The 24,428-nt window shown below is 51.8% G+C and overlaps 2 protein-coding genes across 4 annotated transcripts in view; one reads left to right on the top strand and one right to left on the bottom strand.

The window, feature by feature from the left end:
* The window catches only part of Cerk (ceramide kinase), a 43,875-nt gene extending 33,049 nt beyond the window's left edge, over nt 1-10,826 (top strand). For both annotated transcript variants that reach the window (XM_085678869.2, XM_048444915.3), the window contains 6 exons: nt 648-800; nt 3,873-3,978; nt 4,667-4,743; nt 6,013-6,218; nt 7,104-7,312; nt 8,300-10,826. In XM_085678869.2, the coding sequence (XP_085534995.2) occupies nt 648-800; nt 3,873-3,978; nt 4,667-4,743; nt 6,013-6,218; nt 7,104-7,312; nt 8,300-8,354 (806 nt within the window). In that variant the 3' untranslated portion in view covers nt 8,355-10,826. The remainder of the gene's footprint in view (nt 1-647; nt 801-3,872; nt 3,979-4,666; nt 4,744-6,012; nt 6,219-7,103; nt 7,313-8,299) is intronic.
* A 1,285-nt stretch (nt 10,827-12,111) lies between these two features.
* Gramd4 (GRAM domain containing 4) overlaps nt 12,112-24,428 on the bottom strand; it is a 76,155-nt gene continuing 63,838 nt past the window's right edge. For both annotated transcript variants that reach the window (XM_048444914.3, XM_085678868.2), the window contains exons 8-19: nt 23,624-23,715; nt 22,431-22,522; nt 21,360-21,408; nt 20,069-20,140; nt 19,610-19,653; nt 19,434-19,543; nt 19,182-19,336; nt 17,684-17,828; nt 16,763-16,856; nt 15,905-15,989; nt 14,778-14,846; nt 12,112-14,384 (exon numbers count right to left, since the gene is read on the bottom strand). In XM_048444914.3, coding sequence (XP_048300871.2) covers nt 14,280-14,384; nt 14,778-14,846; nt 15,905-15,989; nt 16,763-16,856; nt 17,684-17,828; nt 19,182-19,336; nt 19,434-19,543; nt 19,610-19,653; nt 20,069-20,140; nt 21,360-21,408; nt 22,431-22,522; nt 23,624-23,715 — 1,112 coding nt within the window. In that variant the 3' untranslated portion in view covers nt 12,112-14,279. The remainder of the gene's footprint in view (nt 14,385-14,777; nt 14,847-15,904; nt 15,990-16,762; nt 16,857-17,683; nt 17,829-19,181; nt 19,337-19,433; nt 19,544-19,609; nt 19,654-20,068; nt 20,141-21,359; nt 21,409-22,430; nt 22,523-23,623; nt 23,716-24,428) is intronic.

Here is a 24,428-nt window from a genome sequence, read left to right as displayed (position 1 = left end):
CTCACAGGGATCTGCCTACCTCTGCTTCTATTTATTTTTTCTCAAGACAAGCCTTTTCTATATTGGCCTCAAATTCATAATCCCCTGCCTCAGTCTCCTGGGCTGGGATTGCAGGCGCATGTGCCACCACACTTGGCAGACTTTGCATTTGAAGCACTGCATACCTGTTTTCAACCTCAAGCCTACTTTCCTCTGTCGGTATCACGGATAGCCCTCCCGGACACATCCTGTCCGCCCTTCAGAACAGTTCTTAGACCTTTGCTTGGAAACAGGGGCCAAATTTTGTCCCCGGAGAACTCGTTTAGAGGTTCCAGTACAGCCCAAGAATGGTCTTCCTCTATCCAGGAAGGTCATCCTCTCTGACTGAGTGAGCAGCTCTGGGAGGGACCTGCTGAAGCAATGTAGGAGGAAGGGGACACCCTCCTAACCAGCCAGATCAGCCAGATCTACCCTGCTGCGTGCAGTGGCGTGACAGATGTCACAGTCAGATAACCGTTGTCGTATCTGAGAGTTGTCACCCAGGTTGCTACTCTGAACGAGTTGTGTTTCTTCTGTTTACAGCAGGCAGGCACCTCCTGTATATGCAGAGGCAGGGTAGAGGAGGTCACATGGGGGACAGGGTTCCTTACAGCTCTCCTCTCCCACAGGGGACTCGCTGGCCATAGACGTGTCCTCTGTGCACCACAACAGCACACTGCTGCGGTACTCGGTGTCTCTGCTGGGCTACGGCTTCTACGGGGACCTGATCAAGGACAGTGAGAAGAAGCGGTGGATGGGCCTCGTCAGATACGACTTCTCAGGTACGTGATGTCCACGGACATCGAGCTAATGCGTACAGCACCCCCAGGGACAGACTCAGGCCTTACTTTCCACAATGGGGACATGACCCTGAACCTGGCTATTGTGACCCAGATCCTGTCCCCCTCAGAGTCCTAGCATGTGTCAGAACTAGACTGAGGGAGGCCCTGTGGATTTGGAGCTTGGTTTTATCATCGGTCATGAAAGCGGTATTAATCCAATAAATCAAGGTAGATGTTTTCACAGGAAAAGATTTTTTTGTTATGTTTTGTTTTTTGAGACAGGGTTTCACTGTAGTTTTGGAGCCTGTCCTGGAGCTAGCACTTGTAGACCAGGCTGGCCTCAAGCTCACAGAGATCAGCCTGCCTCTGCCTCCCGAGTGCTGGGATTAAAGGCGTACGTCACCACCGCCTGGCTGGAAAAGATTATTTTTACGGTCACCCTGAGCGTAGCAGGTGAAGTGGGAGGAAGCTTCACTATGAAGCAGTGCAGCACCCTGGGCATCTGCCCTCCAGACGCAGGTTCCCTTCCTTCCCTTCTGCCAATGCATCGTCTTCCCGAGCTTCTTTCTATAGTAGCGGCCATCAGCCAGCCGTTCAGCAACATCTGTGAGAATGTGTAACTGACCAGGACAGGAGCGGTCTCAGGTCTGCATCTGCTTCAGTGGAACTCCAGCAGGGAGGGGGAGGACTAGACAGGTGTTCTCCGTCCTCCCTTGCCCTCCTATTGTGCAGCAGAGACTCTGTCCCCATTTCACAGTTGAGACAATAGGCAGAATGCTTAAATGAGTTGCTGAGGTTTGGTGGCACTCTCTTGCAGGTCAGTGGGTCTCAGAGGAGGTAGGCATCAGTGTCCCTGGGGGGCTTGCTAGAGTCCAGATCAGGGCCTTCCCAAAGTACGGCCGGTATGGGGCAGACCTGCCAACAGTGCCCTGGGAATGCAGATGGAGCCCTCGGTAATAGCCATGTCCCCTCTAATCACCAGAAATGCAGGTCAGCTTCAGGCTATACCAAAAGTTACCACCTGCTGGTTTCAGGTAGTGGGTGGGTCCTCTTCCCACCCCCATCAAGTTTAAAATGCCAAGGAGAGGAACTTAAGGGACAAAACGTGAAATGCAGGGCGTGGCTTTCTGGTGGGCGAGGTGAATCCCTTTCCTGTATTTAGTGCATTCCCCCGAGCCTGGTCCCTGTTCTGTACAGTTGGCCATAGGCAAAACTGTGTAAAGTTTAACGACTCAGCACCAGAACCCACCCCTTTTCACGTGAGAGGACACTGTGGGGTGGCAGAGGCACAACATATAGTCAGCCCTTCCAGAAGAAAAGGGCTCTGGGTGCCAGGCAAACAGTGACTATTTCCACATTGAGGTACTGCGCCTGCCCCCTCTGCTGGAATGTGGAGCTCCTGATGATCCAGAGCCTCAGGCCAGTGCCTTCTTCATTTTTGGTCTTCTCAGAACACATCTGAAGAGCCCCATCCTTTCTCTCAGGCGGAGCAGCTCTCCTGGTCTGTGTCCCCACTATATTACAGTCCTTTCAGAGCCACCTGAGGGTGTTAACACATGTCCGTGGACATTGGTGTTTGGCTGCCGTGAGGTGGAAAATATCCACTATACTGGGCAGCTGGGAGTTTTACAGAGGAGAGCAAGGCGTGAAATGGAGAATTCTCTCCTAGACTCTCGGACATGCCAGGACTGGCCAACTGCAGCTGAGGTGGGAAGCTAGGGTTCAGAAAGAGGTTTCTGCTTGTGATGAGACACCTGTCCTCAGTGTCCTATTAGAGCTTAGTGTTGCACACCACACACGACTACCGGACTACTCACTGTGGGCCCGCTCCTCCAGGGCGCTGGACACTGGACATCTCTTGGGGCCCACCAGGAGTAAGTAGAAAGAGAAGGTAGTGCCAGCATGCAGACAGAGGCAGCAGAAGCCCATGATCCAGAGCCTTCTCCAGAGTTCCCCCTTGCATGTTTTTGGACCTAGAACCTGGCATAGGGGACTAGCACCTGGAGGGCCACCCAGAAGAAGGTGGAAGGAGCCAGGACCCTCCTCCCCAGGGGACAGATGCTTGTGGCCTTGTAGGTGAGGCTACGACAAAGTGGAACCTGGCCCCTGTGTGGAATGGAAGGGCTTGGTGTAGCCCCAGCTAGGGGTTAGCTGGGGTGAATGCCTAAAGGCCAGCATTGCATCCCAACATACATAAACTAAACAAAGAGGTTGTGCGGGACCACAGCAAGCCCAGCTAGACTCAGACAAGTGGTCACCTAAGACTTGCAGGGCAATACCCGGACTCTCCCATGCCTTCTGCCCACTCTCTGCTATCAGAGACCCAGTGGTCCACCCTGCTAGCCTTGCCCATCCTTACACACATCATGCAACTGGCACCATGGATAGCACGGCACAGCAGGCAGTACCACCCTGACCTTGGTCCTAAGGTCACCCAGGAGCCCCCTAATGTTGTGAATAACAACTCTGGCAGGGGTTAAGCACACAGGAGGCAGGGGCATTGCTGACCACATCAAAGAGGGGTGGTAGAGACCCTGAGCCACAGGCCACACCACTGAGTTCATGTAAGGTCACTGCTGCCAAGTACCCTGCTTTGGCAACTTGAAGGCATCCTGGATATGTGACCAAAACTCTGACCACACTTCTCACCGGCAGCTTTGCTGTGGTGTTGCTCCTTGGGCCATGGTGGGGAGGGCAGAATCTGCATCTCCTTCTGGTACAGTAGCAATATCACATGCAAGGTCCCTCCTACTCCCTGCAGACTGGTCTGCTTCCTGTCTTTCCTTTTTATTATTAGTTTGTGTGTCTGAGCACTGCATACATGTCTGGTGCCTATAGAGGTCAGAAGAGGGCGTCAGATCCCCTGAAACTGAAATTACATATGGTTGTGAGCCGCTGTGTGGGTTCTGGGAATCCAACCTGGGTCCTATGGAAGGACAGCCAGGTCCTCTTGTTGGCTGAGCCACTTCGCCAGACCCTTGTCCTCTTGATGGTGGTGGTGGCAGTGTATAAGCACCCTTGTAACCAGGCAGTGACTCATGGGTGTTCTTTCTCGATTGCTCTTCTTCCCAGGGTTGAAGACCTTTCTCTCTCATCAATACTATGAAGGGACAGTGTCCTTCCTCCCAGCACAGCACACAGTGGGATCTCCACGGGACAAGAAACCTTGCCGGGCCGGGTAAGCAGGTGCATTTTCGCATGGGTTCCCATTGTCAATGACTTGACATATGCAGGGCTGTTTGGGAGCCTGTTCCTGTTAGGACAGTGGGTGCAGAAGGACTTTCTAAACACAGGGGGAAGCCCCTAAGTTTCACGGGTTTGTGTAGGGCTTCCCAGTTCACCGATGCTTCCAGAAGAGCTGGCTCAACAGTTCCATCCTGGAGATGGGCACAGCAACTATGTCCTTGCCGTGGTACAGACTCAAGGCGCAGGTTCAAGACTAGGCTGGCCGCACCCGCACCCAGATGAGAACTATACACTGAGTCAGTGGCTCAGCTCTGAGTTACTTACTGCCCGGAGCATAGGCTCGTCACACTTGTTACCTGAGGTAAGGGCGTTTTCACTCTAAGGATGCTTGGTAGATTTTTCACATCACCATTGATACATCCCAAGCTAGGCAGTTAATAAGTCCCAGAGATGTCTGCAAGCCTTGGAGAAGGAAACTGCTGATTAATGGCTGTGAATTTAGGTCTAATCTTGAGAGTTCAAAAGTAGTCTGCTGAAGAATTGCTGTTGAAGCCTTTGAAACTTGAGCCTTTTCATTATCTGCGAAGAGTTTAAATGCTTTTCTGTGTGTGGGACCAGGGGCTCCATTGTTGAAATGTACAATCATGCACTAGAGGCACAGTGACCACGCTGTCTTCCAGGTGCTTCGTGTGCAGGCAGAGCAAGCAGCAGCTGGAAGAAGAACAGAAGAAAGCCCTGTATGGCCTGGAGAATGCCGGTAATCTTTGCAAGTATAGTTTTGAGTGTGGCTGTCAGGGCATGACCTCTTCCGGCCGCCTTATCTCCTGCTTTTCCTGGTTATGTTGTGTTAGTTTTAGCTCTAGCTGTAGGCAGCAGCAGGTCATTGCAGCTTTGGAGATGCTAGAACACCTAGATATTTGTGACAAGGCCTTCGATTGCTGTCACAAGGCTGACCACCAGGCATGCCGTTCCAGCTGCTATGGAATATGGATTGGCAGGTACCCTGTTTGGGCTTGGCTGAATGAGGGCCTTCTGCTCTAGTTACAAGGACTTGGTTACACCCCTACCCTGAAGAATGGCAGCTATAGTATGTGGATAAGTGGGTGTGTCACCTGCCTATAGCACTGTCTATGGCCTCTGAGATTGGAGTTTTATGGAGTATTCACATGCGAGTTGTGTTCTTTAAATCTGTGGCAACCGTTCTTAGCCTATATAAGTCATATAAAGAGAGATGGTAGACCACATTAACCCCTGCAGAAGTCTGCTCTACCAGGCTTTTTCTTTTGGGACACCAACCAGCTCCCAAATCATGACACGGAGACTTATTATTAGTTATGAATGCTCAACCTAGCTTCGGCACATTTCTGGCTAGCTCTTTTAACTTAAGTTAACCTGCTTCTCTTCATCTACCTTTTGCCTCGGGACTTTTTACCCTTCTTCCTTCTGTCTATCTTACTTTCACTGCTTCTCGGGTCTGGCTGGCTGGCTGCTGCCTGGCTTCTGGCCCTGGTGTGCCCCTCTTTTTCTCCCTTGTTCTCTTCTTTCTTCTTCTTCTTCTCCTCCTCCTCCCCCCTCTCACGTAGACTTCTGTTTATTCTCTCGGCCTGCCAGCCCTGCCTATATCTCTCCTGCCTACCTATTGACTATTCAGCTTTTTAAAAAAAACCAATCGGTGCCTTAGACAAGCAAAGTGAAACAAACGCAACACATCTTGACATAATTAGACCCACATTGTTACATCACCAAACAAATGCAGCATAACCAAATATAACACATCTTTGCCAAGTTAAAATAATATTCCTTGTTAAACTGCTGTCCAAAAGTGCTCTTAAAGGGAGTAGGGAGATGACCTGCTCCCACCAGACCTACTTGGGTCCTGAGGTGAGTGGGTAGTTCCATGGTATGTAGTCAGGCCAGAATGAAAGCCAAGAACACAGGGCAAGAAGGTGAGCAGCACAATCCCTTGCTGTTGTGCCTCTACCTCTGCACCACAGCACTAACTGTGCCCATCCGTTGTCCACCACAGAGGAAGTGGAAGAGTGGCAAGTGGTATGTGGGAAGTTCTTGGCTATCAATGCCACCAACATGTCCTGTGCATGTCCCCGGAGCCCTGGGGGCCTGTCCCCAGCTGCCCATCTGGGAGATGGATCTTCTGACCTCATCCTCATCCGGAAGTGCTCCAGGTTCAACTTCCTGAGATTCCTTGTCCGTCACACCAACCAGGACGATCAGGTGAGGTGCACTCCTGCCCCAAGGTCGCTGACATTTGGGCAATCCCTGCCCCGCTAGTTGGTAGGATCTGTTGTTAACTGCAAGGAGAGATCATCTTTGGATGTGCATTTCATACTGTCCAACCTTACCAGTTCTTTCATGTAAATTTCATTTAAAAATATAAATCTAGGGGCTGGAGGGGTGGCTCAGCAGTTAACAGCATTGGTAGTCCTTACAGAGAACCTGGGTTCAATTCCCAGTACCCAAATGTCTGTAACTCCAGTTCTAAGGTAACCAATATCTTTTTATGGCCTTCATGGGCACTAGACAGGCACATCATGCATAGATATATATATAATCAACCCCCCAACATAAGATTAAATAATTAACTTTTAAAAATAGAAAATTCTACAAATCACCACTAATGAATCCTATGATTCTTTAGAGTACTCATATCTGTAGAGGATTTTAAAATAGTGTGTGTGTGTGTGTGTGTGTGTGTGTGTGTGTGTGTGTATCTGTTTGTCTGTCTATCTGTGTGCAGGTATGAGCATGTGAGTTCAGTTACTGGTAGAGATCAGAAGCATTGGATCCACTGGAGCTGAAGTCACACTGTGAACCACCTGATGTGGGTGCTGGGAACCAAACTTGGGTCTTTTCCAAAAGTAGTATGGGCCCTTAGCCCCTGCGCCATCTCTCTAGCCTCAGATTTGAGATGTCAAAGGTATCAGCAGTTGTCTGGTGCTCCTGGGAGGGCAGTGCACATGCTGTCTGTAGGATGTCACATGGGGAGGACTGGTGGCTTGGAGTCTTTGGAAGACCATGCGTCCCTGCTGGCTGAATCCGCAGAGGCGAAGGCTGGTCTCACTGATCGGCTGGCACCCCCCACCATGTTTGCCTCGGCAGTTTGACTTCACTTTTGTCGAAGTTTATCGAGTCAAGAAGTTCCAGTTCACATCGAAGCACGTAGACGACGAGGACAGCAACCTGAAGGAGAACGGGAAGCAGGGATTTGGGCAGATCTGCACGGACAACCCCACGTGCAGCTGCTCGTCCTCGCGGAGCTCCTGGAACTGTGACGGGGAGATCCTGCACAGCCCGGCCATCGAGGTCAGGTAAGCAGACGGGATGCCAGACATCAGCAAGAGCTCGCTGGGGTCTGTGGCAGAAAACAGGAGGCGTTGCTTCCCCATGGCCTTCTGCCGGGTGTGGAAGCTGTGTGATCCGAAGTTTGCATGGGGCAGGGCTGACTCTGTGGTGCTAGGTTTTACAGACATATCCGTGGGGTTTTCAGGCTCCTCTGTCCTTGTTTTCTTTGTCACCTATACTCTGCATTCTGCCCCTGGTCTCTGTCTGTAATATTCACACACACACACACACACACACACACACACACACACACAGTTAGAAAAATAACCAAAAGTAACTGGCTTCATGGGTACTTCCTAAGTCCTGGATCTCCTCGATTCCCTCACAAAGTATCTGGCCTTCATGGTCAAGGATAGGTGTACAAGGTAGACATGAGAAGCACCAGGCAGGAGCCTGAGGTATTGGGAAGAGTATCCTGAGGCTGTCAGAAAAAGAGGGAGGTGAAGTCTCAGAGGGGCCTGGAGAGGTCATACAGCTTTGGGGACACTCAGAAGTCTAGAGTGGCTAGTAAGTGCAAGAGGCCAGAGTCAGGTGACTGGCTCTGAGTGACTTCACCTCAGTCACCTAGGTTCCCAAGGGGAGCTCAGAGTCACTCTTAGCTGAGCTTCAGAACACGGGTTACCCCTGTAACTCATGGACTAGGCCTGAGGCCCAGCATCCAAGCTATAAGTAGGCTGGGGGAGGCTGGCTTGCATGCCCATTCCTGCTGATGGGGGGCATTTCTTCTCCAACATGTGGTATTGTAATAGAACCCAAGAGAAGAGAGCAAGAGAAGTCTTTTTCCATATGGAGAATAAAGCAAGCTGTCTTTTGAAAACAGACTATTGATTTAGTGTGGTTGTGCACATTCAGAGACTAAGGAGAACCGTAGGATTCTGGGAGGTGAGGGGCTCAGGTCGGCTGTGAACGATGGAATACACGGGCAGTTTAAGGGCAGCCGTTTGTCTCCGCAGGGTCCACTGCCAGTTGGTGTGCCTCTTTGCTCGGGGAATCGAAGAACAGTCCTAAGCAAGAATCCCAAAGCTGAGAAGCCGGCTGCCTTGAGCTTGGGGAGTGTGAAAACTACTTAAGAAAAATTCGACAGATCAATTATGTTGATACATCCATTTAAACTTAGAAATTTATTTTTGATAGGTAAATCTTGGTTTTAGAAAAGACAGCATTGTCAACAATTCTGTATCCATACCTGGCACCCTCTCCTCGGTTCTATGTGCATCTGAGTCGCTTTTCACATATCTTGTTCTCAGCAAAGGCACTTGCTGGTTTGGCGCGTGGCTTGCTAGATTTTAGCCACGCTGACCACGCGAATTTCAAGACAGCCCTTTAGTGGCTATACTGCAATAATTTTCGGGACATTATAATATGAATACTTGCCAGGAATCAGGTTACACCATCTGGACACACGGGTAACGACCCAGTCACTCTGAGCCCTTTGTGAGACTTTCTCTGAAGTTGTTCGTGACCAGGTTTGGGAAAGTAGATGGCTCTCTCTGCCTTCACTTTACACCTCCATTTATGATCAGGATGTTGCCATGTGGCCCCTGCTGTATGCCACAACTGTAACTCAACACAGTGAGGTCCTCTGCACAGCTGTACCTCCAGAGCGGGGCCACATCACTGCGAGAAGACACCCAGGGTGACGTCTCATCCTCAGGATTCCCCACATCTGCTGCCGTCACAGCTGCATCCTGTGAAACAATCCAGCAAAGAACCCACTGGAAGTTTCGTTCCGTCAACCCTGGTAGCCCACACACTCTGGCCAGAGCAGTCTGTCAATCACTGGCCAAAAGGAAGCTCCATTTGGAAACAAAGTACTTGGCACACCTGGACTCTGGTGGGTAGGGGGTGGGCAGAGGGCAACTGGCATGCACAGAGGGTACGTTGGGGAGTTTTTACCACCCTCAACCTGAGTGTCAACAGTAGAGTGGCAGGTTATCCCAGGTCACCCCAGGTACTTTGGTGCAAGCCCTGTGTCTTTCCAGGGTCCACATCCATTCTTCCCTCACTGTGGGTTCTATTCCATGTATTTATCGACAGATTGCTCCTTGTCTATCTAAAGGGTATATAATCCATGTCTTGGCTATTTGCTTTGTCTCCATAAGGGGACTTCTAGCTGCTCTGGCTGAAGCCCTGGGCTCATGACAAGTTTCCTTTGAAGGCATTCCTGACCCAGGAGCTTCTCAGCCACACACTGTGGCCTGTGCTGTGTCTCCAAACGGATGCATCTGAGAATATGCAGCATAAACTTGGATTGTGAAGGGGGAGGGGCACTGACTGTTACAAGAGTAGGTTTTAGGTTCTGTACTGAGGAAAGAATGCATCTCATGCAGGTCCTATTAGTCAGTCACCACAAAGTTCCACAGGCTGCCTGTTTCTAGGTACTTTGGCGTGGGCTTCTGCTTTGAAGCCATACATGAAATTCTATGTTTAGTATTCAGTCCCATCCAGACAAAAGGGCAGCTGTAAAGGCAACCATGTTTAGGGACCATGTTAAAGGTAATCGTGTAGTGGTGCTAGTTAATGACCAATGGTCGAGTGGAAAGCTGGGTAGAGAGGAAATGCACCTAGCAATTTCTATCCAGGTCTCTTCCTGAATAGGCAAGACCCAAAGGTGTGAGACTAGCAGCTCTCTGAAGTAGGTAGGTAGCCCTGGAACAGTGTAGAGCAGACACTTGGGTGGTCACCCCGCTGGCCATCCACCCCGGCATTCTAGAGGGGCTCAGGATCTGAGGCGGCTGTGGGTGCTCCTGGCTCTCAGAAACTGTACTCTCTCGCAAGGATTCAGGTCTCCATTGGCCTTGTTACATGCTGCCCATGCCCTGGTCCACCCCTGCCACTGCCAGCTCTGGAGGAGGGGATCCAGGTCGAGGATATTTTGTTGGTGCTTAGCAGTGCAGACCATGTTCAGAATCTAACGTTGGCATTATCATGTAGCACCATGAGTGTCAAGACCCTTACGGCACTTGACACTTAAGACCTTAAGACCCTTGACACTTGTACACAGGATGGGAGGGAGTCCCCTGACATTCCCAAGCAGTAGGCTATGGTCTCCATGATGCTTTTTAGATGCAATAGCCCAACCCCAGGCCTTAGGTATTTTAGGAGAGAGAGAGAAAAACAAACAAACAAAACAAAAAAACAAACAAAAACCAAGCCAGGAGTAAAGATTAGACAGTGGCAACTTAGGATCCTGTAGGGATCTGGTCCATATTCTAATTCCCTCTGTGGCCCACTGGTGCACAACAATTAGGCAGCAGTCATATGCAGTAACTTCTTGTTTATGAAAATGAAGCAGTGGGGGTGGGGAGTAGCAGGCTTCCCCGCGGCTGCTTCAGTCCGCATACAATCTCTTGAACCAGGAGCTCTGGCATGAGGATGGCCCAATATGCTTCCTGATCTTGCTGGCTTCAAGATTAGCAAGGCATATTTGATCTGATATGTTTGAGATGACATAAAAAATAAAGTTAACTTTGGGCAGAATTTAGCGTTTTCCCCTCCTTTTTTTCCCCCCCCACAAGTTGTTATTTTCAAAACTGATTTTAAGAAAACATAGTTTAGAGAAGCCGTGCTAAAAGGCTGAGTGACCGTGCTCTCCCTGAGGTATCTGGCCGTCCCTCACCCCATCATGGGTGGCTCTGCTGCCATTCTAGCCTCTGAGGAGTCCCTTCCTGGGATGGGTTTCACATAGCATACTTATTTAACTAGGAAGTTCTGCCATTTGCCTGAAATGCGCCAGCTGTGCTCACACAGCAGCTGTGCCAGGTTGAGCATGGGTACCTGCGTCCATACAGCCATGGTGGCACTTGTGTGGGTCTGCATCCATGCACCCTCACCTATTCCATTTGGCCTAAAGAAACCAGATGAGGGGCTCAACCTTACAGTTGAAAGGCTGCACCACGGGTGCAGAAAGGATGGCCACAGACGTGCAGGGAGGGTGAGTGAGGAGTGACTGGACAGTCACAGCGGGTGTGTTCTCAGGAGAGCTGAGGGTATCTATTTGCCAAGTTCCCAGGGAACTTTGACTGTGCTGTATCCCAGCATCAAAGCCAGCATAAGCTATGGATGGAGTGACAGAAATAAGATGGATGAATGGATGGATGGATGGATGGATGGATGGATGACACAGATGTGTATGGAAGAATGGATGGGTGGATGGATGTAAAGATGGGTCCGTAGATGAATGATGTGTAGGTGAATGGACAGAACATGAAAATGTCCAACTTCCTATGGCCACATTCCTGAGTACTCACTGGTCCCAGTCCCCTTCCAAAGAGGTCTTGGCAGCTCCTGCTTACTGGAAGCCCATTTGGGATGGGGTAGAGACAGGCACCATCAGGATGCCTTTCTCGGGTTTCCTCGTATCTCTCTGTGTCCGATGTCAGCATCTGAATCAATAGTCATAGCGTTGCCAGAGACCTTTCTGCTCAGGACCCCAGGCTGGCAGAGACCATTGCTCAACAGGGCCAAGGCTTATACCGCAACCCCAAGGCATTGCCTGGTCCAGACACGCCCCTCATATACCCAGACCAGTCACCTCTCCTCTGGACTGTCTTCTGGGACCCAGGGACTACCTTCTGTTCCTAGCATCCCTCATACCAATGGAGTGCAGTGGAGCAAACAGCACCCACTACCAAGGCCCCACACCTTCATTCTCCCAGGTGTTTTTGTGCTGAACCCTGCTGCAGTGGTAGCCACGAGGACTCAGTTGCTCTCACAACCAACACCTATACATTCTGCCAAACACAGAGGCCCCCCAAGCCTTAGCTTAGAGCATTTTGGGTTTATTAAATAAAAATTATAATTTATACAAGACTTTGTATCTAAACAAGATTTTTCTTTTAAAAAAAAAAGTGAGAGGATTTTTTTTCCTATCAGTTTTTTATAGAATATGAGCCTTTTGTAGAACAAAAGTTACACCAATAACAATTATGTACAGATCCAAAACAGACTCAAGCTTCAGACATACAAAATTGAACATTCTAGGTCAGTGATTAGTCAGAAATTAAATACCTGCTCAGATCACACAATCCAGTACAAACCCCAGTGTCTCTAACAGCCTAGGGCCTGCACAGGCCCCTGGCCCAGCCCTGTCCACTATGGGTCATGGTCAGTCTTCATCTCCCTTTCCAAGAGAAAGAGACTCAAACTAAACCGCTTGGTCCACCCTAAAAACCTATTCAAGGCCTCTGTGTGGCACCCTAGTGATAGTATTCACCAACCTGGGCACTGCCAGGGTCCAGAAAGCATTAACCACCATGTGTGGTTCACCCATACGTGTGTATCAGCCATACAGCCATCTTCAGAGACAAGTCATAGGCCACGCTTTCTCCCCTCTGGCATGTTGGGGTGCCACCAGGTCCCCCCCCCCAACTTATCGCACTCCATGCTCTTCAGAGCATGAGAATATTACAGGGCCCCAAGCCACAGCTCTGGGTGGAGGAGGGTCCTGCCTCCGCGTTTAGACTTTTCCATCCATGTACCTGGAGCTATGTGGCCTTTGTTGAACATTTGGGGTGGTATGTGTGCTTGATCTGGCTGCCTGACAAGTCTTTCCCAACACCAGTGTGTGGCCTAAAGCCCCTGGAAATGGGGTGTCATGAGCCCAAGCCACCAGGCCTCACACCCACACCAGCAAATGAGGATTGGCGCAAAGGTAAAAATTACATTTGAAAAATGATACAAAAATAAGAAAAACAGCTTGCTCTCTGTAAAAAATATAATCTTCTGTTTCTTCAAAAAAACAATCTCAGTGACACCTGAAGGACTCAGGACAAGCTGAAGGAACCAGAGTGATCCACCCAGAAAATGCAAAGGTGGGATGGTGATTGCACCCTTCAGAGGCCCAGGCCTGCGAGATCACCCACCCCTGGAGTCTCCATCTTTGCTGGGGCAGGAAGCGTGGGTAGGGCAGGGTCTGCCTGGCCTTGCAGAGCGTGTAGGAAGGGAGGAATACTGTCAGATGTTAGAGGTACAGGGCAACTCAGGCCTCCTACCCCTAGGCTCTTCCCACAGCTGTCCTCTGTGCCACAGGGCCCTCCCTCTGCCTGACATCCCAGCAGCTCCCTGAACCACCCACCCCATTACTCAGAGCGGCTGCAGCCTGGAGGCCAAACGCCAGCCAGACTCCTACTGGTTCTCATTGAACAGCAGTTGGAGTGGAGAATGCCCTCAAAACCTTACTGAAGAGCAAAGTGTTAAAAAGGTGTGCTTTTGCCAACACGCCACTCTGGACCCTCACTGGCCATCAACTACTGGCCTGGTCTCTTGGCTGGAGTGTCAAGCCAAGATGGGCCAGATGAGTGACAGCTCAGGCCCAGACACCAAAAATGGAGGAGGAGGTACCCCAAACACACCAAGCCCAGAGAGCCCCTACCTACAGTCTTGCAGTACCCATAGTAGGTCCAACATGGAAGGAGGGTCTGAGGGCCACGTGAGATGACTGGCCATTTCTTCACTGGAGAGGGGCCTCCCCACCACTCCTCTCTGTCTTACCATCCTGGCAAGAAGGGGTCACAACCACTCCCAGCTATGGCTTTGATGGAGAAAAGCCTCTAGCCTCTGGAGAACAGGGGTCATGGGATCATGGAGTCTCTCAGGACGGCAAGTGCTGGGTCTGTACCCAGGCCAGGACGGAGAATGAGGAGCTGTGCTTAGCAGGGCCTGAGGACGAGTGTCTTCTGTGCCATCCTTCAAACAGGTTAAGAGGATCCTCTGCCCACCTGTGTCCACAGGTGTACACGAAGGTGCTTCACGCGCTCAGCACGGGCCAGCCCGGCACCATCCAGGTGAGTCCCAGCCCTTCGGGTCTGCAGGACCCAGACCACCGTAACCAGCCACAGTCCCGGAGAATTATTGCCAAAGATCATGAGAACATCCCATCTGATCCTCTATCCAATGATTAGCGAGGGTTCCAGCAACACCTCGGAGTCAATACTAGCTGTCACCACCAGAGGCTGCTGCAGATGTGATTTTCATGTACTGGCTGAGAATGGTCTCAAAGGCTTCGTCTCTGTGCACCATGGCACCAAACACCAGGGGCTGGGGGGGAAGAAATGGAGGGGGCGGGTAGGTGAGCACTTCATAGCCAGGCTGGGGCTAGAATGGCCCCTGTCAGATCAGGCCAGCAGCCTGGCAGGGACAAATGACCAAATACTCCTCTCACCCAGAAGGCTCCAGCTGATAAGAGGACCCAGCCTTTCCTCCTTGGAATGGATGCAGGATCCATTCCCTCTGGGACCCACCAACCTGTCTATCCTATAACTATGGTGCCTACCCAAGCAGACCTTCCTGGACCTTGACTCCATGCAGCAGGTTCCTATGATGAGGGAGAAAGGAGCCTCTACCCAAACTGAAACCACATCCCAGGGAGGCTCACTTAGGTCCCCTGGTGACAGATGGGGAAGAGGGTGAGGTCATCTGCCAGGCACTTACTTTCTGGGTTGATGGTGTTGAGACAGCAATTCCCATGCCTGAGCCAGGGAGGACGGACAAGACTTTATACTGAAAGGCAAACACAGCCATCACCACCAGCCTCTCCCAGGGACAGGGCTGAAGCCAGTGTTCTACATGCTCAGGGCACTCTCCTCTGCCAGACACACAGACACTGTGGAGACCTTGGACATCTCAGCCACAGGAGCTAAAAGGGCTGTGTCTCCTGATTCTGAGGTGCCCCACACCCACTCCCAGTGGCTGATAGTCTGTAGAAAGCCACCTGTGAGCGTGGCTGATCCCGAAGGGTAGGCTAGAATGATCATGGCCCTGACTGTAGGAGTGACCATACAGCCATGGGCTGAACCAAGGAAACAAGGAGAAGACCCCATCTAGTACTAGGGACTATTCACATCTAGGCTGCTGGCCTGCACCCAGGCTCCTCAGATGGGGAAGCTGATTGGCTCCATACTCAGTAGATTCTTCCTGTTTCAGAGAAGAAGACCCCCCCCATGAATGCCCCCTCCAGGAATGCCCACTCCGCATGCCAACCCTCTAGGGAAACTGCTGAGCCTCACTCTGCGGATACAAATGTCTGTGTGCTCACTCATAAGAACCTGTGACAGGAGCTCAGTGTCTCGGGGGGGGGGGGTCTCAGACATGGGTGGAAGTCTGTGACAGAACTCTCCCTTCATGACACAGCAAGGGCTAGGATGCAGCTCAGTTGGCAGAATGCTTGCTGAGCATGTATGATTCTTGGGTTTGATTACCAGCAGCACAAAATAAACTGATTCAAAGGCAGCCTGGGCAACATGAGATCCTTTTTCCAGGGGTCACAGTTGGTCAGGCAAACCTCACTGTTACCCTTTTCTGTATGTGTAACAGTGTCCAGCCCAGCTGCTGACTCCCAAGACTGCGGGAGAAGCGAGACTGCCCTGTGGCCCAAGGTACACAACTCTCTCAGAAGGAAGTTGACAGGGCTCTGCACGGAGACTTCCAGAAGACAAGGTGCAACATTGGTGGCAGCGGTACCCAAAGACGTCTCTAGATAGCATCTCCCCCAATCTGGGAATCATCCGCAAACCTCTCCACCCCGGGCTGGGAGAGTGGTGGGATGGGTGGGCACCCACCTTCTGGATGTCTGTGATGTCCACCAGCTTGATCACCTTGTTCCTCTTGGAGGACCCAGACTTGGAGCTCTCGAAGCACAGATAACTAGACAGGGAAGAAATGCAGAGGCACGAGATAGCAGCCAGACCAGAGGGGCTCCTGCTAAGGAGGGTCCTCCCCGACTGCCTCCATAGCCCCATGGGATGATCAGTAACCCACCACACTTAGCACCTGGAAGGAACTGAACAGCCTGTTCTGTGCTACAATCTAGGCCTTTCTCTGCCAGAAGATTCCAGCAGAAGCTGCAGGGAGGTGTCCTGAGGCCCCACCAGGCTCTCCCGGGCCAACCCCTTTGGTAGGGTGAGTAAAAAGGTACTTGGGGCTTTGGATACTGCTGCATGTATGGGAGAAGCATGGAAAAGGGCCTCCCATGAGGATGACTGTATACCCTCAAATCCTATTGTAACCCTCAAATTCCATGGGGGTGCTGAGGTGTAGCAAGGTCAAGGTGCTATGTAGTCCCACTTAGGGAAGAAATGCCAAAGCTACCTTTAGCCTAGCCTCAGACAGCAAGGAGTCATGGACTCAAAGGCCACTATAAAACCCCATGCCTGAGAGTTTATATTCCTTGGCCTTCTGAATAGCCTTGACCCCACATGAGCATCCTAGATGAGAGACCCCTTCAGCCCAAGGGAGGCGGGTGCTGGTCCAGGAATGGGGTCAGGAAGGCCAGACAGTTGGGTAGAGTGGGGAACAGAGCCTAGGCTGTAGCAACTGCAAAGCCGGCGTGCTGGACCTGGGCATGTGTCTGGGACCTGGGGAGGACCCTCTCCCACTTCCTCCCCAACGGTCATGCTTCAGCCTATGGCAACACTCACTTCTCTGTCACATACAGAACCCCGTTCCTGATGTAGTCCGTGGGCATCTTCCGGTCTCGGTTTATGAGGCAGCAACGCCAACCATTCTCACACACTGATGGAGAAAATGGATCTGGAATTTCCTTCCTCTGGAAATACCTGGGCCTTGACCTATGTCGGTGCCTATTAGCACCGACTTGTTAAAGATGTGCCCACATCCTCGAGGGACCATCAGAAAAGGTCCAAGTGTGAGCTGATGGGGGCACAGTGCTCAACCAGCACGGGGCAGTCCTGGGTTCCATTCCCAGCACTGTGAATATACATACACAGAGTCCACAATGGGGAGAGGGAGGTCTGCCAGGAGTGAGATCACCTAGTGTCCGAGGGAAGGGCCTTCCTTTCACGGTAACCAAATCAAGCTGTAGTCCTCACTGCCTTAGGCAGCTTTCTACACATCAGCTTGAAGATGCTCAAGAAAGGGGGCCAACCCCCAGACCCTGCTTCTCAGTCACTTACTGAAAACTTTTCCAGAAGGCTGACTGCCTTGAGATACCTGCGGCAGGTGGTACACTCAAGTCAAAGTGCCAGACATGCCTGGATAGGGAACAGGCCAGGCTTGTCCCTGGATGCTAATGGTATGGGACTCCTGAGCATGTGGACAGAACAGGAATCCATGGGGATTCCTGCTTCAAGAGACCTACCTGAATCTACGCTGATAAAACAGGGCAGGGAATATGGTGTCATACTTCTTCCTGATTTCTGGAACAATCCAAGACCCCACTCCTATGAACCTTCCCTGGGAAGTAAGCCTGGGCCTTGTCCTTCAGCATGTCCTTGAGGCAGGTCACGCCTCCTGCATGGGCTCAGACCCTGTCCCACGTACTTCCATCTACTTCCATCTACTCCGTGACTGGTTGGGTCATGGACTCATCGCACACTTACCTGCTAGGGGGCGCTCGTTTTCAGTCAAGTTAAAGATTTCATGGAAATTGCCCTTCTTGGTGCTGTGAAAGCGGCCAGCATCTTCATCCTTACTCAGACCAGCTGGAGCACTGGAGACGTAGCTCCGTGATGAGGTTGTCTGTAGCTGCCAACAGCACACAATCCTGATCAGGCTCTGGGGAGAAGCAGCTGGAACCGCTGCTGGTATTGGGACGTACTGGCCTCCCTGCCTATACCAGCATCGAACTGACTGACAGACTCTGTTCCTTCAGGAGAATGTGAGGTGCTGGCCCTGCACTGGATAGAGTCTCCTTGCTGACTGGGCTGGATGCGGTGGGTGGGGGGAGCATTTTCCCCTGGAGATGCTCACAGTCTTCCCAGGCCCACAATGCTGGACCTAAGCCTGGGTCCCAGCACACAAGATGCAAGGGCACAGTTGCCTCGCACAGGTTCTGCACTAAAGCAGTTAAAACTGACATTTCAGAAGTCACCTGGCCACACAACTCCAGAAAATCAGTCACAACACAGCACCAGCTCACAGCAGGACAAGGGGCTTCCATGCAGACACAGTACCTTGTCATGCTCTGACAGCTGGCCAGAAAGGAAACAACAGACACACACATGACCATCACAAAAGAAAAACGAGGTACATGTGATGTGAACTGGTAAGCAAAAAGAGCTGAACATATGAGGCCTGAGGGATACAAGCGGAAAAAGGAGGGGTGTGGCCTCCCCTGGGATGTACCAGCCTTATCCTAGCTAGTGCTACATGGTCCAAGCCCTAGGAAGTCCTTGTCCCAGCCACTCCAGTGCTAAAATAGGCCCTCTAGTTGTTCCAAAAGGCTAAGCTGTGTTCTGGGTGACCTCTACCTGTGGGAGGAGAGTCAGCAGTGCTACTCCAGGCCTGGCTGCTCTGGCCTATGGCTGATCTGAGGTGCCCAACAATCTATGCTGTCCTGGACATCAGAATGTGATCCTCCCAACTCAAATAAATGCTTCACTCCCACAAAGGTGTGTGTGTTGCGGAGTGGAGCAGTCACTGGGGCACTCCTTCCTGAGGGAACAATCCCATGGAAACTCTACAAAACTTCTTACACATTCCTGAGAGTGCTGCTGGGCCTGGGCACCCCGCCCACCTAAGACCAGAGGAGAGTACACGGGCCCACTCCTCCCAGGGCTGGCTGGGCCTGGGCACCCCGCCCACCTAAGACCAGAGGAGAGTACACGGGCCCACTCCTCCCAGGGCTGGCTGGGCCTGGGCACCCCGCCCACCTAAGACCAGAGGAGAGTACACGGGCCCACTCCTCCCAGGGCTGGCTGGGCCTGACATATGAAGGAGGCAGTGACAGGGAAAAAAACACTTTTCACCATCTATCTCAAAGATCTGGGAAACACCAGGCTTCAAGTGAGCAGAGGTTACAGAGCCGGAGGTCTGGGTCCACCAGCTTCACAGTTCTGCCTGCACCTTCCTCAGGGCAGTGGGGGTTGGGGGACTCACCCTGCGGGACACGGTGGCACCGGCACGCTCCTTGAGCTGGGGGTCAGTGGGGAGGTTCTTCCAGATGATGTAGGGTGTATCATACTTGGCTCGAAGTCTCGGGCAGCGTTTGAAGATGAAGTCAATTAGAAAAAACTTGATGCCAGCATAGAGGCCTGAGGGGAAAGCAGGGATAGATCCACGCAGACAACGGGTGAGCACTCTGGTCCATTTCCACTCACCATCTCCCAGGACAGTGGTATTTCTCCTTACCAACAGCGAGCCCCACCAGGCGGTAGGGGAAGAAGCAAGAAGCCAGGAAGGCAGCCCACAGAGCGACATACAGTTTCTGCGTGATCTCGGGTTGCACCCACATGAACAAGCTGGAAGGAAGACGGAGGTCAGATAGGGTGGTGCACACCACCCTCGCTGCGGGGACAGCCACTTACTTCTTGATCTTTTCCAGAATGTCGGCCATCTTGCCAAAGAGATTCTATATGAAGAAGAAACTGCAGTGACCACAAGCCCGAGTACCTGTCAGTCACACAGACACACCCCGAGGGCTCCAGGGACATACACAGCCCACACCCGCCAGAACCCTGCCACTGCCACTCCCAGGTCTGGGGTTGTTTGGTCTAAAGTTAAGGCCACTGGAAATAACAACAGAACAGACAAGTTGAGCCCAACTTCTGAGAATGCTCAGCCCTGAATTCTAGGGGCGTTGAGCCCTGGTGGCAAAAGGCTCCGTTCACATCAGGTCAGAGATTCCATCAGGAAGCCACGTTCCCCTACCACCTCACCAGAGTGAGACTGATCCACTAGAACACGCATGGAACTTCAGGTCCACCTACAGCAGCCATGTGAGGGGTCCCCCCTCCTGGGGTGTCAGGCAGGCTCAGCAGTGGTACCTGTGCTTTCTGGGCGACGTCCAGTACCAGCTGGAACTTCTCAGACACGGTCAGATCTTCCTTGGCAGGTTCCTTCAGTCAAAGGGGAGAGAGAATTTTTCCACTGAAATTTAACAGTTCAGAAAAATTACTGACAAAACAGCAGGAAAGCTCCCGGCCCCAGGGGTCTGTGGGTCACTGCGGTCCCTGTACTGTCAGAGGACCGGGTATGAAGACATCTGCTGGGCTCGGGGTGAAATCTCCCCTTGTGCCTGCTGCCTTGTCCCAGTGCAGAGGGCGGGCAGGTTGTGGGGCCCCAGAAGGCGAGCAGACACAGTGGCAGACCAAGGCCCTGGCTCACTGCAACGCTATGTCTTGTCAGCATTGTCCCCACCCACTCCTTGACAGGTTGGGAAACTGAGGCCCAGATCTGTGTAAAGTTCACATGATTCTTTATAACAGTTCTCAACCTATGGGTCATGACCTGGGGGGGGGGTCGAAATGACCTTTTCACAGGGATCACATATCAGATACCTTGCATATCAGATATTTATATGACGATTCATAACAGTAGCAAAACTACAGTTATGAAGTAGTAACGAAAATAATTTGATGGTTGGGGTCATCACAACAAGAGGAACTGTATTAAAGGGTCGCAGCGTTAGGAAGGTTGAGAACCACTGCTCTATTGCTTCAATAAGAGTCTCCTAAGGGTCTCCCAGTCCCAGGACTGGGCAAGATACAGGTTTGCCTCCTTGGAGACCACCCCATTCCCTAGGTACTCCACAGAATGTCACTTGTGCCCACAGGCATGGTGGCCTCCCTCTGCCCCACAGGCCCAACAGTCCCTTTAAAGCAAACTTCTGCCAATAATCAGATTTGAGGGGCCATGTGGCCTCTGTCACAGCCATCCCCCTGTAGTATAAAAGTACCCAGGGCCTTGTTAACGAGTCCACAGGTGTGAGTGTCCCAACAGGCAGGGGCCAGACTGCCGTTCCGGCACCCAGGATGGAGACATGACTACTTGTGTGGTATCCTGTCTGTCTCCCCACCCAGCAGGTTGTATGGTGGCCACAGTAGCTCCCTGTTTGCCCCCACATCAATTCCAGAGAGAAAACAGCACCCAGGACAGATGGACAGGGCAATCTGCTTCTGGGCAGCGAAACTTAAGACAGCTGAGTGTCTGAGCGGGTAGCCTCCTGGAACTTAGGCTGGAATGGCTGGCCAGGGCAGAAATGATCATCTGGACTAGCCATGACGTGCCCCCAGGTTGTGAGTCCTGACAAAGGGACAATTTGCCGTCATGACTCACCACAGCTTCAGACACTTCTGGCACGATGCTCCATTGTATCCGCCAGCCCCTGAAAAACAGAAGCCACCCAAACCATGAAAACAGTGTCACTTTTGGGGAACAAAAGTCGAGCCTCCAGCTGAGTTACTAGCTAGAGTAGGGGCATCTGCCCCTTCAGGGCTGGCTACCTAGAAGAGACTCCTGAAGCTACAATGCTCGCCTGAGATCTCATTGGTCATTGTCATCCACGCTGGTTTCCCCTCTGCTGGGGCATATGCAATAGCAGCCATTGCTGATAGGGGGAAGTTTAGCACTGTAATTGGCTAAAGTAGCCACACTGTTTTGTTTGAACTCATTGTGCCCTCTGACTGGTCTGTTAATAAAGTTTTAGTGGATTAGTGGTGATTAGGGGCTGGGGACTAATGGGGACTTATGACTCCTTCAAAGGCATTTCAGTGTGCTTCCTACAAAAATAATTTTCAAATAAATCCCTGCAGCAGGCACAGAAGAGGATGGAGTGACTGGTATGTGGACTTGTAATCTTTTGAGGGGCTGAGATGAAATCTGGAGTCAAGGGCTCTTCACAAGCCAGGGCAAAAAGCTAAGGTCCACTCCTAAGAGCAAGCATAGAGAAAGTCTAACCTGGGAGTGCGGGCAAGGGTTCATCCCAGATGTGGCTTCCCCAGAAAGGGATGTTCAGTAAGGATACAGAATAATGGAGTAAAGCGCCTGTCACGCAGGTGTGCGTGTGTGTGCTGCTTACACTGTGGATTCTAGCTTTACCTGCTTCCTTTTCACAACCAAGAACCATGAGGATGTTTATGGGGTGCAGAGCCCTGCAGCTTCATCCACCCACCCCAGGGTTGAGGAGAACTTCCTGCCAAACACACAGCACCTCAGGGAGGAGGGGGTTGGAGGTGATACTGTAGCTCAGCCACCCACTGTCTGCTCACTAAAGTATCGAGAGCCTCTCAGAGGACCACCCACAAACAGCAGTCCATGACACAGCCTGGGGTACATACAGCAGTACAGGAAGCAGGCACACAGCGTGGACATGTGCGATGCAGCCACATGACAGCCTGGCTCACCTACCTGGCGATGAGGTAATTGAGGGACAACCTCAAAATTGCTAGGAACAGGAACATGGGGATGGCCCAGCCATGCCATACAGCATTCATGTACACCTGAGGGCGAGAGGGCGGAAGGTCGGGGACATAATTAGGCCAGCCAAACAGTAGTCTAGCATAAGATGCATCCTGCCTGCTTCTTCCCAGCAGTAAGGTGACCCTTCATTAGGGAGACCAGTCCCACATCTCCAAACATTCATTCAGGTTGTTGAACAAGGGCATGTGGGATGGGGCAATCAGAAAGGCTGCTTCCAGTTTGAGAGGTCAGGCCGTGCACAGGGAGACTGCCCTTTATGAGTAGGGATCAGAAGAGGACGGCGGGGCCCAGTGAAAATGTCTCGCCTGTCCGCAGTGTGGGTTCTGCCAGCTGATGAGGAGGCTCGCCACTGCTGACTGCAGGAGCCTGAGGCCCTGAGTAATACTCAGACAGGGAAAGCCAGAAGGTGGGCATGAACAAGAGTAAGTCTCTTAGTGAGACAGCATGTGGACCTCAGGCAGGGAACCCTTGCGGAGCATCTGTGAGGGTGGCAGGGAAGTGGACCTTGAGGTCCGGGTGGGTGGAGCCCTCCCTCATAGCTTCAGCTGTGAGTGTGCAAAGTGCCTGTCTACCTGGTGTGCAGTGAGTCCCTGGGAGGGAACCAGAGGGTCTGACCCAAGGTTAGGGTTGTCTTAGGACCCTCCTAGGGTAGGACTAGCTGGGCAACCCCTACAGATGGCCTCCTCCTCAGGAGGGCACTATCTGTGAATCCTTGGAAGGTGCCCAGGCTGTGGCTTCCTTCTGGCCAGGAGGCCTTAATGGGTAGATAGGTCGCCTGCAGTCTTCTGACACTACACATTGTCAGGAGCCTCCCTGGTCCCACCACTGGGGTACATGTGGTCAAGCCTCTAGTCACAACCAAACAGTGAGCCAAGAGGCTTTTCCCGAGGAGACGGCAATGAGGTACATGCCATGCAGAGACAGCAGTCATTACGTTCTCAAGGGTCTTTGATCTAAGATTGAGACCACTACACACACCCATAATGCTGATGGAGAAACTGAGGCTGAGAACATTCAAAAACCAAGGGAGAGTTTTGCCTGCGGGCTGTCCTCTGGGGGCCTCATGAGGAAGACTGGTTCGGGCATCCTGTGGGCCCTCCCCAGCCTGTGAGAACACTCACGGTGAAGGCGATGGCAGAGGTGTAGATGGAGTACCAGTCGGATAAGGCAGACAGGTTCTTCACAAAGTTAGTGACCGGCTTGGCACCACGCTCTGGGGGACAGAACAGATAGCAACGGTCAGCACAGAGCTGGCCTGCTTCTTAGCACATGAGCAGGATCACATGGGTCACCCAGCTAGAAGGAAACCCAGCTCGGCAATGCAAGACCCAACCCCCTGGAGGTTCCTGCTGCTAGTGCCCTTCCTGATCATTAACCGTGGTTCCCACAGGGAGATGCCACCTGCTCCTAGCACAGGCCCCCAAGTAGCAGGAAAGAGGGAATGGGAAGAGGTATTGAGGATTGCTGCCATGTGCACTCTGTGGGGCCTGGGGAGTATCACAGAACTGAGCCATATTTCATCCTAAATCAGCGGTTCTCAACCGTGGGTAATGACCCCTTTCGGTGTCAAATGACCCTTTTACAGGGATTTCCTAAGACCATCAGGAAACACAAATATTTACATTACGATTCATAACAGTAGCAAAATTACAGTGATGAAGTAGCAGCAAGGATAGTTTTGTGGTTGGGGAGGACGGGTCAGCACAACGTGAAGAACTGTATCTAAGGGGTCGCAGCATTAGGAAGGTTGAGAACCACTGCCCTAACTGCTGAGCAAGCTGGGTTCCCCATCAGCCCCCGAATGTGGAACGGCTCAGGCGCAGCCACTACAAGCTTTCACCTCAGGGAAGACAGGGGAGGAGTTGCCCTTAGATGTTTTTCTGGAGAGTTCTGTTCAGCTCCCCTCCCCCACACCTCCCTCTCCTC

This window comes from Myodes glareolus, chromosome 19 (genome assembly GCF_982192425.1).
Source record: "Myodes glareolus chromosome 19, mMyoGla1.1, whole genome shotgun sequence".
Lineage (NCBI taxonomy): Eukaryota > Metazoa > Chordata > Mammalia > Rodentia > Cricetidae > Myodes > Myodes glareolus.
The sequence above is the reverse complement of the archived record's forward strand: the minus strand, read 5'-3'. Positions and strand labels throughout refer to the sequence as shown.